This window comes from Rousettus aegyptiacus, unplaced genomic scaffold, assembly GCF_014176215.1.
Source record: "Rousettus aegyptiacus isolate mRouAeg1 unplaced genomic scaffold, mRouAeg1.p scaffold_m13_p_6, whole genome shotgun sequence".
NCBI classification, from domain to species: domain Eukaryota; kingdom Metazoa; phylum Chordata; class Mammalia; order Chiroptera; family Pteropodidae; genus Rousettus; species Rousettus aegyptiacus.
The window spans coordinates 19,256,161-19,275,719 of NW_023416309.1; the positions used below are offsets into that span (position 1 = coordinate 19,256,161).

General features: G+C 31.5%; 1 protein-coding gene across 3 annotated transcripts in view; it reads left to right on the plus strand.

Moving 5' to 3' along the window:
* The window catches only part of CTNNA3 (catenin alpha 3), a 1,366,626-nt gene that overhangs the window by 1,236,629 nt on the left and 110,438 nt on the right, over window positions 1–19,559 (plus strand). For all 3 annotated transcript variants that reach the window (XM_036222548.1, XM_036222546.1, XM_036222547.1), the window contains exon 15: window positions 8,346–8,527. In XM_036222548.1, the coding sequence (XP_036078441.1) occupies window positions 8,346–8,527 (182 nt within the window). The remainder of the gene's footprint in view (window positions 1–8,345; window positions 8,528–19,559) is intronic.

Sequence of the window (19,559 nt, forward strand, 5' to 3'; positions counted from 1 at the left end):
ACGTTATTTTCTAAATGCCTTTGGGCTTATAAAAAATACATAAATGCTTCCATTAAATTTGATTAACAACATAGGTAAAAACAAAAAATTCCCCTTTTAGAAATATTTATTCAGTGTACATACACCACACGTTTGATTTTGAATGTTGCCTTCTAGTTACCCACGTGAATAATAATAACAGATTAGGAATTTTCTAATATAAATTTTTTTAATGTAATTGTGGCTTATTTATCAGTAAAATTCTATTTCTGTGTTCCATTCAGGTTTATAGATAGGGAAAACAAAAGAGTTATATGATTTACTGAAGAATAAAATTTCCATGAAAAAGTTATAGTTAAGTAAAGCATAACAATTTTGTAGAAAGAGAGATCTAGTAATGGTGACACATGGATTTAAGTACCAAATTCTGCCACTAATCAGTTTGATAATATTTTTCAAGCAATTTTGTTCCCTAGGACTCAGTTTCCTTACCTGAAAAATAGTATTCTAGAGATTCTAAGAATAAAATGATTACAATGACTTTATGTTTCTTTATGATTTATTGTTTATGAAATGTGTTTACTTCAAATTTTTTACTTAGTCTCTTCCTAAGCTCCAAGATGTAGCTAAGAGGATATTTTTAGCTGTCATTTCCCACAACATTGTGAAAAGTCTTGGAAGCCAGGCTAAAGAATTTATATACATTAACCATAAGTACCATTTACTAAATCCCTAATATATTCTAGGTATCATTATTACAGATATAACTCTAATTGTGAGAAAACTCTTAATAAGTTTTATGATCTTTTAATGTGATAAAATTAGAATTCAGATGGTTAAGCTACTTGTTACAAAACTAGTACTTAGCAGATTCGGAGTTTGAATAAAACTCTGTATGACAAAAATTTTTACATTTTTCCTATTATACTAATTTTTTCTGTTTTATGTTTTTAAAGAGGTAATGAAAATCATTGAAACTGTTTAAGTAGATAAGTAATGTAATTATATGAATATTTTAAGTAGTAGTAATGAAATTTAAAAGTTGATAAAAAGATGAGAAGATCATTTGTGTTGTTAACATGGTCTTAGAGGAATAATGAGGTTCCAAGTTTGAAAGTAAACAAGGAAAATTCATTAGAAAAATTAATTTCTACCTTGTAGAGGTTAAAGCCTAGAAAATATGTAGATGTATGTGACAAAGAAAATGCAAAATAAATGCTATATAATTTTATCCCACAAGCCTATTTTTTATCTCTTGATTATTTTTGTTGATAATTGCAAACAAACATCAATTATTTATATGTCTCTATTTTCAGAAAACTTATATTCTGGAGGAAAGAAACAAACAAAAAACCACAAATAAACATATAGTTAGATAAGTAGATGGTAGTTAACACTGTTATTCTGAAAAGTAATTCTGCTTTCAAAGATCTTTCCTCTAGTAAATGAGATAATATATTCACATTCAGAAATAATTAGTCTAATAGAGAGAATAACATGAACATCTTGAGGGAAGAACTGAAAACATGTTCAGAATTTAAAAAAATAATAATTCCATGCAGCTAAAGAAGAAAGGAGGATATATTATATGAATTTTGCTTGGAAATGTGATTAAATTTGAATCAACCAGGATGGAGAAGGGGAAGAAGTTGAACAAAGTAATTAATGAGCAATATTTCAAGTTATTTACCTGCAAGAGCAAATAGCTTAATTTGACTTAAGGGTATAGTGCATGGAATTTAAGTAAAAAGAAATAATATTGTAAGGCTGGTAAAAGCAAAGGTCATGGTGGTCCCTGTGACTAATTCTACTGCTAGATAACTATTTGAGAAAAATGCACCCATATCTTCACCAAAAGAAAAGTACAAGAATATTCATTATTCATAATAGTCAAAAAATGGAATACTTCTCAAAAATTCATTAACAGAAAAACTGATTAATAGATGGCATATACTTATTTGCACAATAGAATACTATGTGTCTAGAGCAAGAAGAATAAGCAGACTATAACTCCATTCAAAAGCATAGACATATTTTAAATATATAAATGTTGAACATAAGCCAGGCACAGACTACATATACTGTAATTCCATTTTTATAAGGTTTAAAAACAGAGAAATCTATAATTTTAGAAATCAATATAGTGATTGTTCTTGGGACATAGTGACTAGACTAAGACACAGGAGGCTTTTGGGATGCTGGTCATCTTTTAGTTTCTTAGTTTGGGTGCTAGGTAAATGGATTTGCTCAGTTCATGAAGACCGTTCCAACTGTACCTTTATGATTTGGGTAATTTTATGTATGAATTTTTCACTTTAGGTAAAATTAATGGTAGTATTTGAGGAATTAGTATTTATTCAATAAGAAGATATGGAAGGTATTTTTTAGCTAAAGATTGCACAATTCTACAAATTCAGATTGCATGAAGTGGTAGCAAGATGGATTGAAAATGAACTGGGAAATTAAGACCTCGATTTATACAGGAGTAATGGGAATACAAAGGAAAAGATGGATGTGATAAAAGTTTTAGAGATAAAATGGATAAAGTTTGTGCTTAACAGAATGGCATTGATAAAGAAAAGGAAAAAAAATTAATGAAATTTCAGGACTGGATGGCAGGCAGTATTACTTAGAAACATAAAAATCAAGAAGATAAAGGATATAGCTAGTGTTGACAAACTATAGCCAGCAGGTCAAATCCGGCCTGCTAACTATCTTTGTACAGCCCATGAGCTAAGAATGGTTTTTAGATTTTTAAATGGATGAAAAAAAATTAGATGTAATCAGAATATTTGTGACATGAGAAAAATCACATAAAATTTAAGTTTCAGTGTTCATGTAAACATTTATTGGAATATAGCCATACTCATTTGTTTGCATAGTGTCTATCATCATGGCTCTAGCTTTACAACAGCAGCAGAGTTGAGTAATGTGATAGAGTGGTATGGTATGGCCTGCACAGCATAAATTATTTACTATCTTGCTAACCCCTGTTTTAGAGTTGAAACTGTAAATGATATGTATACACACACACTTGAAAATGCCTAATGGCTACTGGGAGAATACAACTTCTGGTTTTTTTTGTTTTGTTTTTTTTTTTTTAAGGATAACTTTAGGATAAAATTCTAAGGATCACCGCGTAGAGTGAAAAACTAAATCTGTTAGTATAAGTAACAGCTGGCAATAAATAGCACTTAAGAATGTAAAAAAAAATTATCCATATACATTCATTCATTTGATATCTAAAACTACCTGTGAGGTAAACAACATCATCTCTACTTTACAGATAAGGAAACTTAGATTCTAAAGTTAAGTGACTATATTTTGGAAAATAATTATGTCTAAAATTAAAAGATGTTAAATACCATTAAGGAGAATGTGGATATTTTTGTGTGTACTATGGAAAATTGGTTGGTATAGTGATAGAATAAAAACTCTACAGCAGAGTTTCTGGGTTTGCACCCTGGTCTACCATTTACTAACACTAAACTTTTATTATTAAGGTTTTGTTGACATATAATTTATATTAGTTTCAGGTATACATATATACCTTAGAAAGTGATCACCACAATAAGTTTAGTAATTACCTGTCACTACACACATTTATTATGTTATTGACTGTATTCCGTAGGCTATATATACTTCCCCATGACTTATTTATTTTATAACTAGAAGTTTGTATCTCTCAATCTCTTTCATCGTTTTGCCCATAACCCCACCAACCATTAGTTTGTTCTCTGTATTTGAGTCAATTTCTTTTATTTTGTTTAATTGTATGTTTTTAAGATTCCTCATATGAGTAAAATCATATTTGTTTTTTTCTCAAATAATTTCACTTAACATAATACACTCTAGGTCCATCCATGTTGTCAAAAATGGCAAGATTTCATTCTTTTTATGACTAAGTAATATTCCATTTGTGTGTGTGTGTATCAGATCTTCTTTGTCCATTCATCTCTCAATGAATACTTAGGTTATATTCATATCTTGGCTATTGTAAATATATTGTAAAGAATTTAAGGATGAATATAGCTTTGCAAATTAGTATTTTCATTTTCTTCAGATAAATATGCAGAAGTGAAATTGCTGGATCATATGGTAGTTCTATTTTTCTATTTTTAATTCTTTGAGGAACCTTTGTACTGTTCTCCATAGTGGTTTCACCAATTTACAATCCCACCAACAGTACACAAGGGTTCCTTTTCTCCACATCTTTTCCAACACTTGTCATTTGTTGTCTTTTGATAATAGTCATTTTGACCAGTGTGAGGTAATATGCCATTGTGGTTTTGATTTCCATTTCCCTAATGATTAATAATGCTAAGCATCTTTTCCTGAGTCTCTTGGCCATCTGTATGTCTTCTTTAGATAAATGTCTATTTACATCTTCTGCCCATTTTTAAATCGGATTGTAGTGTGTTTTTCGATGTTGAGTTATATGGGTTCTTTACATATTTGGGTAGTAACCCCTTAATGGATCCATCATTTGCAAATATTGTCTCTCATTCACTAGGTTGCCTTTTTGTTTTGTTGTTGATTCTTTTTTAGTTTGACAAACTCCCATCTGTTTATGTTTCTTTTTGTTGCCCTTGCCTGAGGAGACATATCTGAACTAATATTGCTAAGCTGATGTCAAAGAATTTACTGCCTGTTTTCTCCTAGGAGTTTTATGTTTTCAGGTATTACATCTAAGTCTTTAATCCATTTTGAGTTCATTTTTATAAATAGTGTAAGAAAGTGGCCCAGTTTCATGTTTTGCATGTATCAGTCCAGTGTTCCTACTGCAATTTTTTGAAAAATCTGTCTTTTCCCCATTGCATATTCTTGCCTTCTTTGTCATAGATTGATTGATCATATAAGCCTGGGTTTATTTCTGGGTTCTCTATTCTATTCCACTGATCTGTGTGTGTGTGTGTGTGTGTGTGTGTGTGTGTGTGTGACTCTTTTTTTTTTTTTAACCAGTATTATACTGTATTGATTATAATAGCTTTATAGTTTAGTTTGAAATCAGGGAGTGTAATATCTTTAACTTTGTTCTTTCTCAAAATTGCTTTGGCTATTTGGGTTTTTTTGTGGTTCTATGCAAATTTTAGGATATTTTTTCTGTGAAAAATGCCATTGGTATTTTGATAAAGATTGCATTAAATCTGTAGATTATTTTGAGTAGTATGGGCATTTTAACATTATTAATTCTACCAATTCATGAGCATGGTATATACTAAAACTATAATCTTAAGTAAATAACTTAACTTTTTGGAGACTCAGTTTTATAATTCATAAAATTAGCATAACAATATATTTATATCTATAGAATATATTTATATCTATATTTATAGAATTGATATGAAGATTAAAGTTTAAATATATGTAAGGTGCCTAGAAGAGTGTCTGCTTATATATGTTATCTATTTTCATTGTCTTTGGCAACAGATTCCAAAATCAGCTGATACACAATATAATCTTGTTCAAATGGCAGTAACTCAAAAAGCCTTTGATAGCTATTTATATTAGAGTTCTACTTTATAGATTTGAACAGGAGCCAAGATGTATGGCCAGCTGTCAATAATGTCAGAGATTCCACTTAGCTCATTTGCTTAAAGTTTGGTACCTCAGCTTCTTTGGGTATCCTGCACAAAATAATCCAATAAGGAAACATTCACCCAGGATTTTTAAATATCAAGTATTCTCTTATATCCTATTTTGAAATTTTTATATTGATTGAAGTTGATGGATAACATATAATAAATCATTCACAGGAACACTAAAAATCTTTAATAGAGGTTTCAGTCAGTAATTTAATGCTTTATTGTTTTTGTTCCTCCTGTAAGAAAGAGTGAGAATTCTCTAGAACTTTTAAATTTGTAAACTATTGCCCAACTTTTGGCTCTTATCTTGTCAGAAATAAACATCTGTCAATTGTGATTCACTACATGAGTTGTTATTAAGGAAATCTAGTGCAATTGATGAGATTCCTGCCCATGACAGGGTCAGTCTCAATGTTATCCAATAATCGACCCTGTTGCCTGCATAACAGGAGGATAATAGTTACAATTATTGTTATTTTGTGTCTAGGGACACTCAGCCAGGAGGGTTAAGTGACTTCCTCAAGGGCATATTGAAAATCAGTGGTATTGCAAGGAACAGAACTAGTAATACACTTGATCAGGTCACCTCTTGAATACTTTTAACTTTTTTATGAGGATAGCGAATAATTGTCCATGATATACCAATGTACACTTCAAACTTATTTATTAGATCTAGAACCAGGGATTTATTATATCTGAAATAAAGACTGCAAAAAGAGGCCCCAACTGAATCTATCTACAGTGTTTGAAAGTTTAAACACTTTTTAATGAAAATGGAGAGAATGATAGTAACCAGTGGTCGAGATGGAGAAAATTCATTTCTATTTTTGAGCTTGGTTAGTAGCTTATAATTTACTTAATGTGTTTGCATACTATTGATTTCAGACATAAGTGGGCTGTGTCTTCATTTACGTACCTCCCCATTTGCCAGCAGCAGTAAAAGTTGCTCTTCTTTTAACTTATTACATAGGCAATATTTCTTGAGAAAGGAAACTACAAACTAGTTTCAGAACCTGAGTTACCTGTATAGCTCATCAATTAAAAACCTAGTCTCATAGCTTAATTTAATTATTCAAATAAAATAAAATGATAACAGAAAAAAGAAAATTTTATGTGCTAGTTATGTTAATATATTTTGATAGTAGAAATAGAAAAGAGCTAGATTGAATAGAAAACAGCTATCCTTTATTGAGCCTTCACTATGCATCAAACATTATGCTAAAGAATTTAAAGGAAACTTCAAATCAGAAAGCCTCATTGTTTATTTTCTTTAGTAGGTTAGAGCTGAAGCATGGATAATCCTGAGATTATTTTTTTTATGGGTACCAAGTTGTTTTAGACCCTAAGTTCAGCTATTAATAAATAACAGATACTTGATATTGTTTCTTTTATTCTAGTTTTGTAGATGGATTTTTTATTGACCATTCTTATAATTCTTTTATTCATATATTTAAGCTTTTTTGGTATTATACACTATTGATTAATAAAGTGTATTTTTAGTATTCTGAACCCAGTATCCAGAGGTAATTTGAGGTGATTTTTTTCTTATTTTCTCATATATAGGTGTCCTGGAGACTAACATCTGGAAATACATAGGCATTATAGGTATCACATATTCCATGTGAATAAGTAAATTCTGCTTACAAGATTTATCCTTTTTAAACAATCCCTCTCAGGCCTACGTATTTATTGTACTATTAGAATATGTATGAGTTCCTTTTTGAGAATAGGGTTACAAAGACCGTTGTATGGAATTGTATGAAATTGTATGGCATTAGTATTATCAAATCACTTTTCCTTCAAGGTTATTTTATTATTATTATTATTATTATCATTGTTGTTATTATTAGTATTACTATTGCTACTACTTGACAGGAAGTCATAGGTTCCAGGTGCTAAGGTTGCGAATATGGTAGTTTAGGGGTATGGATGGTTTTCTCCCATCCCTCGCTCTAAATTGCAAGTAGAAGATGTGAGTTGCATGCTGTTCAAAGTACAACACATCCAAAGAATTGATACTATGTTAAAACATTAAGTTTAGTGTGTTTGGGAGAATAGCACCCCAAAAATCAGGATGCTAATTAGGGATAGTTATTTTAATAAACTCTGCCCATAACATTCTTAATCTTTTCCAAAAAGAGTTTGTATACAAGTACATATCTGAATGTGCTTATATGCATAAAATACAGATATGTCTGTATGATTATATGTATATATATATATGCTTATTTAGATACATATGACTTGTAAATGTATACTTTTACTGTTTATCAATGTATAGTCAGTATTTATGTAAGGATCTATATGTCTGAATATAAATACATGCATACATAGCCTCATTTTAAGATAAATTTTGTTATACTTCTACCTTTTGAAGCATACTATTAGCACGACTAAATGAAGTATGTACTTTTCTAACATATTTAATGCATTAAATTAGGCTTAGATTAATTTAAAATTTAAATGTTAGAAATTTGAGAAGTCCAACATCTATATTAAGAAGTAGATTTAAATATGTCAGGTACTAAATTATACATTGTTTTTCTTTTCTCAAATTTAACATTTCAGTTCTGGAGCCAACAATTATAATTCAATAGATCTTTCATATGAAAATAAAATGTGGAAAGTTTTGATTATATGACTTAAAAAAAGAAAGCTATGACATGTCTGTTTTTAAATGAAAATGAAAATAATTTATAAGCATTCTATCATTACTAATTCTTCCTAAAATGCTTTTTGACATAGTGAAATAATTATAAATCTAACTATCACATGTTTTAGGCCAAGATGACTCAATTGCCTGAGGCAGAAAAGGAAAAGATTGCTGAGCAAGTTGCTGATTTCAAGAAAGTAAAGAGTAAGCTGGATGCTGAAATTGAAATATGGGATGATACAAGCAATGATATTATTGTTCTGGCCAAGAAGATGTGTATGATAATGATGGAGATGACAGACTTTACAAGGTAATTATGTGGAAAATGATCTGTAATATTTATAATGGTTAGAAATATATGTCACATTAGTGAAACCTCAAGATTCTTTGAGTGGCAGGTGCTAAAAATCAAGTGGTAAAAAAAAGTAAATAATATAAAATTGGGAAGTTGTAGGTGTGTCATTCTAGAGGTTTTGGTAAATAAATATGGCAGAGTTTGTAATAAACTGCTAAGGAATAATTTTAGAGACCACTTTATACTCTCTCACCTTAGGAATCTTCTCTGTATATCATATTACACATTACTTTTACTAAATAATTTTTCAATCAAGTTATGATCTCTTTGCGAACTATCTGAGTGGTTAATTTCCATAGATAAATAATTTTATAGTGATTTATGTATCAAAATTAGTGATATCTTTTGCTACAGAAAGAGCAACTAGATACATTTGAGTGCAATGACTTAATGGTATATTTGAAGGAAATATACATTGTGGATATGTATGAGATAAAAAGAAATTTGCAGCAGAATTTAAGGGGGTGAGAGACTTGGAATTACTAGAAAGGATATGTTGAAATAACCGACTGGGTTCAGACTGAAGGAAGGGAAACGAAGTTAGTAAGATGGAAGGATAATAAAAATATGTCACCAACAAGTAGTGAAGATATAAACTTTAGTGAAGTTTTTCCTGCTCCGCATCTGTTCTACTGTTGGCATACTTTAAGTTGAGTTTGAAAAGCTTGTGCAGTGACTTTGAGGGTGTCATATCTGTAGCTAGGGTGTTAGAAGAGGATTTGCAACTCCACAGAGTGATAACTCATTGGGAAATAAACACATTTATGTTTCGCAAAAGCTAAACAGCCCAACATTCTCACAATCTATAGGTGTCACTACCAAAGGCATCCACAGGATAGAAATATTGTATGCTCTGACTGCAGTAAAAGTATAGTAGCAAAATTGAATTTTGGATTCTGATAATCTTTTGCACTTAAATTGAATCCAGATTCCGTTTAATTTCAGTTCATATAAACTGCGATAAATATCCAATTGTTTTAAAATGAACAAAACCTTGTTCTCTACTTCTTTTTTGCTCCCAATTCTGTTTCAAGTGTTTTCTAAGACACTACAATGTTTTTCTGAGTGTTAAATTTAACGATTTTATATATAAGCTATTTCTCAGTTCCACCCATTTCACATTTTTTTCATTGTAGGTGTTTCAGCTTGTTTATAATGAGGACTGTGAGAATGGTGGTTATTGCTGGTCCCGAAATATTTATCAACAAGTAGTTGACCATTATAGTACACTCTGTCTCACATATAGATTTTAAATAGCTGTGTAATTTTTTAATAATAAAAAGAAAAAATAGTAAATTATCTTTCTTAAAGTGTCACTGAATGCTGTTTTCTCATTTTCTTCAACTACTATTTTATTATTAATAAGATGAATAATAATGGTAAACATTGATGAATGCCTACTATGTACTACACTATGATGACTATATATGTTTTCTCAGTTTTATTCTCAAGACAGTTTGATTGTCATATTCTCCATTTCATTGTTTAAAAAAAAAAAAAACAGATTTAAAGAGGTCAGATAAATTGCTCAAGGACACACAAATGAAATTGACTTCCAATTGGAGTTGATCCACCTGCAGAGTCTGGGTACCTACTCCCTGTATTACAAGTTTTATCTTTTTGCTAAACACAGAAAAAGATCCAGTCCATTCCCCAAGGGGAAAACAAATAGACATATTAGAAATAACAACAGTAATTGTGTAGTGCATTGTATTTTTCTAGCTGTGAATACATTAGAATTTCAAAAGAGAGGGATTATTACTGGGAAACAAAGAAAGCAGAAAACAAAAAGTATGAACAAGCGAAGTTTGTATTCCACTGAAAATGAGATCTGGGATTGAATTGTGGAATGAGATAGTACAAATGAGAAAACTCACAAAGGTAGAGAGACCGGGAGGTAGGAAGGAGCCAGACTGATTTGGGAGGCTCTAAGAAAACTATATAAATACAGGAAGAAGTTAAGATGAACATGAAGAAAGTGATAGATTGTAAAAGGCTTTAGGAAATATGCAGGTTTTTATTTATTACTTTTTAAGTGAGATAGAGAGAGCTATTCAAAATTTGTGATCAAGATGGTAGCATTATAGATAGAAAAGATATCTAAGAATGATATGCAGGAAAAACGACAGGCACCTTTAGATGACACTACTAGCAGAGACTCAAAACCCATGGGGGTCTAGCCACAGTTGGGAGACTCACATACTTAGACAGACTTTGGAAATTCTAGTATAGCCTAATAGAAACTTGATAAATTTTTTTAAAAAGTATTGTGTCAGGAGCTAAAGAAAAAAAATTACTATAGTAAACGTGATGCGGCCATTTCTGAGCCTCGGTTCAATCTCCTTGCCACACCGGCCGTTTAGTACTTCTAGCCTAAATTGGAGACATGAAATAGGTTTTACTCTGGTTGTCTTGCACAGTTACAAATAAAGCAAAGCATCTCTGTCACCACTGTGATACATTCATCCTAGGGCAGAAACTTCAGGCTTTAGTGTTTTAAATATGATTTCTCCTTGGTGAAGGGCCATTCATATAGTCACATAAGCTACATTATCACACTAGCCTGTGGCATCATCTAATAACTCAGCATTTCTTTTCTTCAGTCTCTGGTATTTTTTAGAATCAGGCTTAAGGACTTAAGACTTGCTAGAGGAAAGCAAGTCTTTTTCCTTGCACTGATTAGTTTCCCAGGGAAGCATCTTCCAAATTCCTGACTGGAAGTTAAGGGTTCTGGAAGCAGAGGTGTAGAGGGTAGAGTGTCTGGTAGACTCTACATTTAGTATTAAATATTCAAACATTTATTTAATATTTCACTTGCTAGTAAAAGGCATTCCCCCTTAAATAAGTGTAAAGACCTCCAAGGAAAGGCTATTTCACCCTCTTCAGAGGATAATATCCAGACTTTTCCTAGGTAAAGGAGAGGAAGATGTTCAATGGTATGGAGTAAAGGAGAGATTCAAACTGCCTCTTTCATTCCCTTTACCCCAAATTTCAATCATGCATGGGTCGTTCTTTTTAAATCAGCTTGATTATTAGTTTTTCCACTGCTGGTTTGGACTCTGGCTTTTTTCAGGTTGACTATATTATTTACCACTTATCTGCTTTCTAGTTTCTTAATATTTCTTGCTGATGCCTTTTCTTTCATTCTGCTATTTCCATCCTTGTAGGTTTAATATTTAGAAGGAAAAAAAAAACTCATCTGTAGTTTTAGTGAGGTTTGGAGAAGGAGAAAATACATAAAGATGTGTCAACCTGCCATCCTAACCTGGAAGCCCACTAAGATTTATAAAGATTATGAAAGTTTTCTCTTTATGATAGTTAGAGGTTAGATTATTTATTAATGTTTCCTTCATAAATTATTCCCCTTTTCCTTTTCTCACCTCAGGTAAATTCTCTTCAAGTGGTTTCTTGAATATGAACTTAACCACATTTCATGGTTTATATACTATTTGAGAACATTTAATTCATTTCCCCCATCTTAACAGAAGACAGGCTCTGGGTAAAATTCTGTAGATATTTAATTATATTTTTATTAGTACTTAGGATGCATTTTTTTTTTTTTTAAAAAAAAGATGCTAGGATATATGGGGGAAAATACAGAACTTTATAGCTATTCCTAAAATAAGAAATGTAAAACATCATATATATCTTTGCCAAAAGTTATGATTTCTAAGTGCACCTACTTTAATGTTATTAATAAAATTAAAAAAATTGAAAATACCTGAGCAAAAGCAATACTCCTTTAAGCACTAATATTTTTATAAACTATCCAACAATATACCAAGATGTTGTACCTATTCTCATAAAATTTTATATTTTATCCTGTATACTTAATATCATAATCAGCAATGCTTTCTGTTTTTATATTTCTACAGTATCCCTAAGTATGTTCTCAGAATCTTGGCCAAATCACCTAGCTAAGACTACCTAGCCTCAAAAAGACCAGTTTTTTTTTTTAAGTGTTTTGTCATTTTACCCACTTAAATATGTCATATTGTACTCAAAAGTTAACCTGAAGTATGAAGAAGGAGTGTGTGGATCGAAAGGGGTTTGCTGTGAAGCACTGAGCTCCCAGCTTTCCTTATATCTAGGATATGCTAAGTAATGATTGAGCAATGGGAGGTGATACTTTGAAGAGTGTCCAACTGAAAGGAAAAGAAAAGAATACTCATAAATGCTCATGTAGAAATAATGTTCCATTCATCTGTAGATAAGGAGTCCTTAGATAAGACAGCTGTAGAGTGTTAGCAGATAAGGAACTAGATTTGGAAGTTAGGGTACATTTGTTCACCGTCACCTTTTGCACACATCCACTGGACATGGACTTGCATTGAAGAGAACTTTTTGCCCTGCTTTTCTATTCCAAGATATAATTCTGAGAGATGGAATAGAAAATGAACAGAGGGAAGGGTAAAAACTCACCTTGCCACTGTTCAGTTAGGGCTTCAGAATTAAAGCCTTCCTAGAAGTGTTGCTAAAATGCATAAAAATTCATGTGTTCTCAGCTCCACATCCTTTTGTTTGTTAAATATGGAATCACTTTGCATATGATTTGTTTTGCTTTTTGAGGTGAACCATTTATATTCTAATATAATGTGTTAACAACAATGGCAATTTCAATGTTTTAGCCCACACAGCCAAAAGAATAAAAAATATTGATATTTTAGGATTTTTCTTTTTAAAAAGTCTTAGGTCTTATGATTTAAAGTATAAAAGCAGAGAAATCTTATTTTACTTATTAAAAAATAAGTCTACTGAATTCTGTTTCACAAAAATATCTAGCAAATGACTAAAAAACATAAAATATGAGATATGTAGATCATTTACGATTTTGAAAAAAACATTTCTGGCTTTTCAATTTAAACTTTAAGAAGGCATTCATTTCATAATTGAAATAAATACTGTATCACTATGCTAAACAATAATGGCTTATTTCTATGCTCTACAATAATGACTTATTTTTTTTCTTCTTTTTAGGACAGTGAGTTAGAGTAATTATAAACTATTATTGCCTTTTCCATGAATATTTCCCCTGTAAAGAATAGGTTTGTTTCACTTTGTGGAGATTTGAATTCAGTAATGCCAAGGAGAAATGCTTTAACATAAAGGAGAATGATTCTGTCTGCTAATTATTTTTATTTTAAAAATTTACAGATATTCTGACCTCATAAGTAATTGACAACTATTCAGCTTATGTAACATCTTAGTAATTATTTATTAAAATTAGCTGAGTGCGAGAACACTGATATTCTTACCTGAAATTGGCATTTTAGTGTCTGGCTGTAGTGAATTGTTGAGAGATTCGGTGAAATGGCTGTGTTTGTCAATTTCCGAGTAGCAAAACAGTTCTGTATTGTGTGAATCTTCAGAGATTTCAGGCAGATAGAACTAAATTATACATTGTCTTAGAGCACAGGAGACTAAACTGCTAGAAATGTGATAATAAATAAAGACCACCCAAATGGGAACATACAGAGGCTATTTCTTTCAGAGTTTTCAGAGCAAAGAGTCAGTCAGAATCATTTGTTTTTGGCAGAGACTCACAGGCAGGCAGGGAAAAGGGAAAACTTCAAAATGAAAGAGTTTAGGTGTCTCTGATTGGAGTTTGTTGACAGAGGGAAGAAGCAGGGCATATCATGTGATTGGTTTCAGGAGCCTATTGTGCTTTCTCTGATTGTGATTGAATTTAAAGCAGGGATGAATACAAGTAGGATGGTCGTTGTTACCCAAGATCTGACCATTCTGGGCCAATTGCTGCAGAAGCTGTGATTTAATTTCTTGATCTAGTTGCTGCAGAGGTTGTGGGTCAAAGATCTATTGTCATTTAGTCTGGCTACTGTCCAATTGTATTCAGCCTCTCAGAAATTTAACTGATAATCTTTTCTTTGGAATGGATAGATAATTGTATAAACAATATTAAATTAACTTTATATTAAAAACAAAATATTTATTTTTATAGGAAAAAAACAATCTGTGATAATCTGCATCCTAAACCAATGATCCAATGAATTTGAAAGTAACTGTTTTTTTTTAAAAAAAAGCAATGAGTTTTTCCAATAGATCTTTGCGAGTATAGCTAATTTTATCAGTTATATTCCTGCAGTGTTCCGAGAACCCTCAATTAGTGAAATTTGGAGTTTATTTGCTCTTCTACAGGACTTTGATGAATATATTCTAAAAATAAAAGGTTTTTCCTTGTTTGTTATCTTAAATTTCCACTCTTCTGTCTAGCTCTCACACTTCCAAAAGTTTTAATTCTTATTCTGCAACCTCATCACGTTCTATTATCTCAGATCTTTTCATTTTTACCTCTGCCCCAACTTATTTAGCCATTTTGTTCTTCCTTTCTTTTCTTATACAATCTAGACCACTTGGCCTATATTATAATTACTCTCACATGAAAATCTTAATCTCTTTGTCTCTCATTACCAGATGACATACAAAATCTCAACCCTAACTCAATTAACCACTGCCATCTCCTTCCTTTGCTTGGGTTTCAGATTGTGAGTTTTGCCCATCCTTTTCTTTTGGTTGGGTGTGCGTTTACACCAGGAGGTGTTAGAGAGGGAGGGAGCCACAGAGAGATACTGGATTCTTACTACTCTAGTATGTAGTTGCCTAAATCCTTTTAAATTTAGGGTGGGGGTTCTCTGCCTAGATAAACCTCTTTCTTACTTTAGGTCTTTGGGTTCTATTAAGTATTCTACCTTGATTACAGATATTTGCCACCACCTTTCCCATCTTTCACTTGGCACAAGTATCTACCTTGAAGGCAATCTTTGGTATTTATATTGTGTGACTACATTTCCCGATTGTGGATGGTAACTGATCTGTTCCTACTTTGATTGTCACGGACTCATTAACCAGGTCCTTTATTATTGACCTCACACACAGGGCACTGGTCCATTAGGTGCAACTATATAAATATTAATTACCATTATTATTGTAGTTATCATGACGCTTAAAAAATGTGAGTCTGCTTTTCTTTGCTCATGTAATAGCCGTGACTTTTTTAGTGATTTTACTTTCTTCATTGAAGATAATTTTCTGCTTTCAAATTTTTATATTTATTTTGTTGTACTCTGTTTTTTATGAAAAACCTGATTTATATCACAAATGCTAATTCATAAAATTTTTATTGTATTTAAACATTTGTCCATCTATAACAACAACAAAAATAAATATAAGAAAAAAGCTATCAAAATTCCATTATTAGGCAGGCTTGAATATGCAGAGTTTTGAATTTGTTATTCTTGGCAATGAAATGTTTTAGAAAGGAGAACTGAATGCCGTTGTTTTTCCTAGGAAAATACTCTGAACCCCTCCACCCTCCACATTCTATCATTGTCTGAAAAAAAACATTTCCTTATGTCCTATACAGAAAGGTAATATTTCAGAAGGGGTTCCATCAAATTTCTAGTCTAATAGAATTGATAGTATACAGGAAAAATATAAATAAAAGAGAAAGCAAATGATTTATAGGCAGTAAAATGTTAAAAATATTCTTTACTTTCTTTTTGTTGTTGTTTATCATAATTTACCTACATATGTATGTAGGTGGTTTCTTCAAAATTGTCTTAAGAATAATTTATTATAACTATTTGGGAACTACAAAATGTGTTTACAGTTCATCGATGTATTGTGACCTTGGTGAAAAAAGATGAATTTACTTACGTAAGTTATTTTATGTAAGTTTTGACTTTTTTGGCTTAAATAGATATCAAAACTATCTAGGGAATTATTTTCAAGTAAATAGCTTGAAGGGAAAACAAAATGCAGTGATACAACAGCTAAGGAGATGTTAAGAGGAGTCAAATTTCATTGAATTATTTGTTCAGTTATGTACTCATTCATTTATATGTGTATTTAAAAATATTTAGTGAGCACCTATTATACATTGGGTTATGCTCTTCATATAAAAAGCAAAATCTAGCATGATTATCTCGAGGTCCATCCATGTTCTCACAAATAGTATTTCATCTCTTCTTGTGGCTGAGTAACATTCCATTGTATGTATGTACCACATCTTCTTTAGCCAATCTTCTATTTATTGTACGACTTTGTTGCTTCCATGTCCTGGCCACTGTGAATAATGCTGCTATGAACATCAGTGTGCAAATACCTTTCCAGATATGGGTTTTCAAGTTTTGGAAGTAAATACCCAGTAGAGGGATTGCTGGATCATATCGTAGATTGATTCTTAGTTTTCTCAGGAACCTCTATACTGTTTTCCATAGTGGCTGTATCAATTTGCAGTCCACCAGCAGTGTGTGAGGATTCTTTTTTCTCTGCATTTCTTCCAACATTTGTTATTACTTGTCCTGTTGATTATAACTATTCTAACAGATGCGAGATGGTATCTCATTGTGGTTTTGATTTACATTTCCATAATAGCTAGTGATGTTGAGCATTTGTATGTACTCTAGGGAGAAGTGTCTGTTCAGGTCCTCTGCCCATTTTTTGATTGAAATAAGCCAAACAGAAAAACTTGAAAATCACATGATATCACTTATATGTGGGATATAAACCTAAAAGCAACAAATGAACAGAACAAACAAGCAGAGACTCATACACATGGACTATAGACTAGTGGTTACCAGAGAGTAAGGAGTTGGGGAGGAGGGAGTAGGTAGAAAGTTAAAGGGAGTCAAATGTAGGGGACTAGGAGAAAGGTGAAGTGGGTAAAGGGGATCAAACATATGGTAGCTGAAGGAAACTGGACTTTGGGTGGTAAACACACAATAGAACATATAGATGTCAAATGATAATGTACACCTGAAAATTATATAATTGTATTAACCAATGTTATCCCAATAAATTTTTAAAAAATTAAAAATTAAAAAAAAATAATTGGTTATATGACCAATAGCTACATATGCCCCCTTTTCAGATATGGAATATAGGTTCACTAGTAAGTGATGGAATAAAGATTTGAACCATTAAAATAAAAATTAGATTTGTATTTGATTTCTCCCCTCAAGGACTTGTAGAATTAGAAGAATAAATGTAACAATTAGGAACCAGGGTAATGACCAGCTGTGCCTTGAGAATTAGTAAAGACTTCAAAGATGGAGAACTATTTGATCACAGCCTTAAAGAATGAGTGGAAGTTTCCCATGTGAAGAGGAAGAAAAACACCCTAGAGAAGAAATACGAAATGTACGGTGTGGTTAGAGGAAAGAAAAGCAGGAGATAGCAGTGGCATTGAGTTGGGAGCACACCATAAAGAGCTTGAGACTGGGACTCCAATTCACAAAAACTTGGAGATATATCAAGTGTTTTAGAATAACTCTAATGTTTGGTACATAGAAATAGGGGGAAATGATAATGCTTTTTTTTTTTTTTTTACTAAAATGTATATTTAGGAATAAAAAGGCCATTTTAAGGACAATGAAGAGTTCAAATACAGATATTTTGGATTTCTGATAAATCATGCAAGTGAAAATATATAATATCCTATTGAAAAGAAGAACGAGAGGTTAGGATAATATTAGATACAGATCAAAATTTGGGAATTATTCTCAGAGAGATAATTGTGAATGCTGTAAGAGTTAATGAGGTTCTCAAGCTAGGTATGTGAAAAAAGAATAAAACTATTGTCTAGATATTAATATCTATTTAAAAATTTCAATATACTATCAAATATTTATTTAGTCTGTTTTTCTTTAATAAATTATTAAAAGGTTCTTGTACATTGTATGTTATTATTATAGAAATGTGAAAAAAATACCATCTCTGTGGGTCTAAGAATGGTAACATTGTGTAAGTGTCCTATGGAACCCCTTGCAGACTCAACTTGTCATATCTTTATGGCAAATACAGTTGTACTTTCCTCAGTTTCTTTTTTTTCCCCCCAGATCAGAGCCCAGTAGCTTAGAAGAAGATGTACTCATATTTTCAGTAGTTCCTCAATCTAACAAAAAAGAAATGCAAATTTAACTTTGAATCTGTACCACAATACTCTCATCTGCCTTGGGGTACAAATACATAATAGTAACAGGGTCCAAGCAATGAACATTCTATTTTTAAATGAAAGTTAGAGCATCTTATATTGTTAGAAGCAAGTTTCAGTAAAGATGTCACTAGGGATACCAGAATATTAATAAATAAATAAATAAATATACTCCGTACTGAATATTTCAATATTATAATATTTTTGTGTAGTACCTTTAAACTCTATGTTCTGCTTTTTGAAGAAGATTTAAGAGCAGGGGATGTAGTGTGAATTTTCAGTGTACATTATCTGAGTAGAAAGCAAAGGAAACAACAATTTAGGACTAGGTAGATGAATCCTAGCACTGTGGCATGAATGCATATTGGAAGTAACTCATTTCTTTCCAATATGGAGTACTTTGGTTTCTGAGATATTTCTCTAGGCTTAGAGTACACAGGAAACTCTCTAATATCTGCTTAATTAAGATGAACTATGTTGCCAAAATTCTAACTGTATAAGACTTTTAGCTTCGTTTTATTTTCTCTTCCCACCAGATTGTCTTTCCCATTAAATTTTGTCAGGTACATATGAAAGTACTGTGCATAGTGGAAAATGCCAAGAGTCTACCATTTGTTTGTCTGGTGTTTAACAATAAAAATTGACTTTGGAATCCAAGATACCAGAGTTGAACCCTGAGTTTTGTTACTACATGCTTTTTGTGGTGTGGAAACATCACTTATTCAACTCTTTTTGTTGTTGTTAAAATGAGAAAGCAAAACCCACTTGATAGGTTTGCTGTGACAATTATATAAATATTATATATTAAAAATGTCCTGGAGCAGAGGAGGGACATAATAAATAGTGACTAGTAAATAGTTTTTAAAACTCTTTAAAATTTTTTAAAAAAATAATGTAAATCCCAGGAGAAAAAGCCTCAGGAAAGAGTTGATGTGGAACTTTAAATTCCTTACAGAATCCCCCCTAAATTTAGAGAGAACATAGGTCATACCCATATAATGCATGGAGAGAAATGAGACAGTATGTATTAACAAC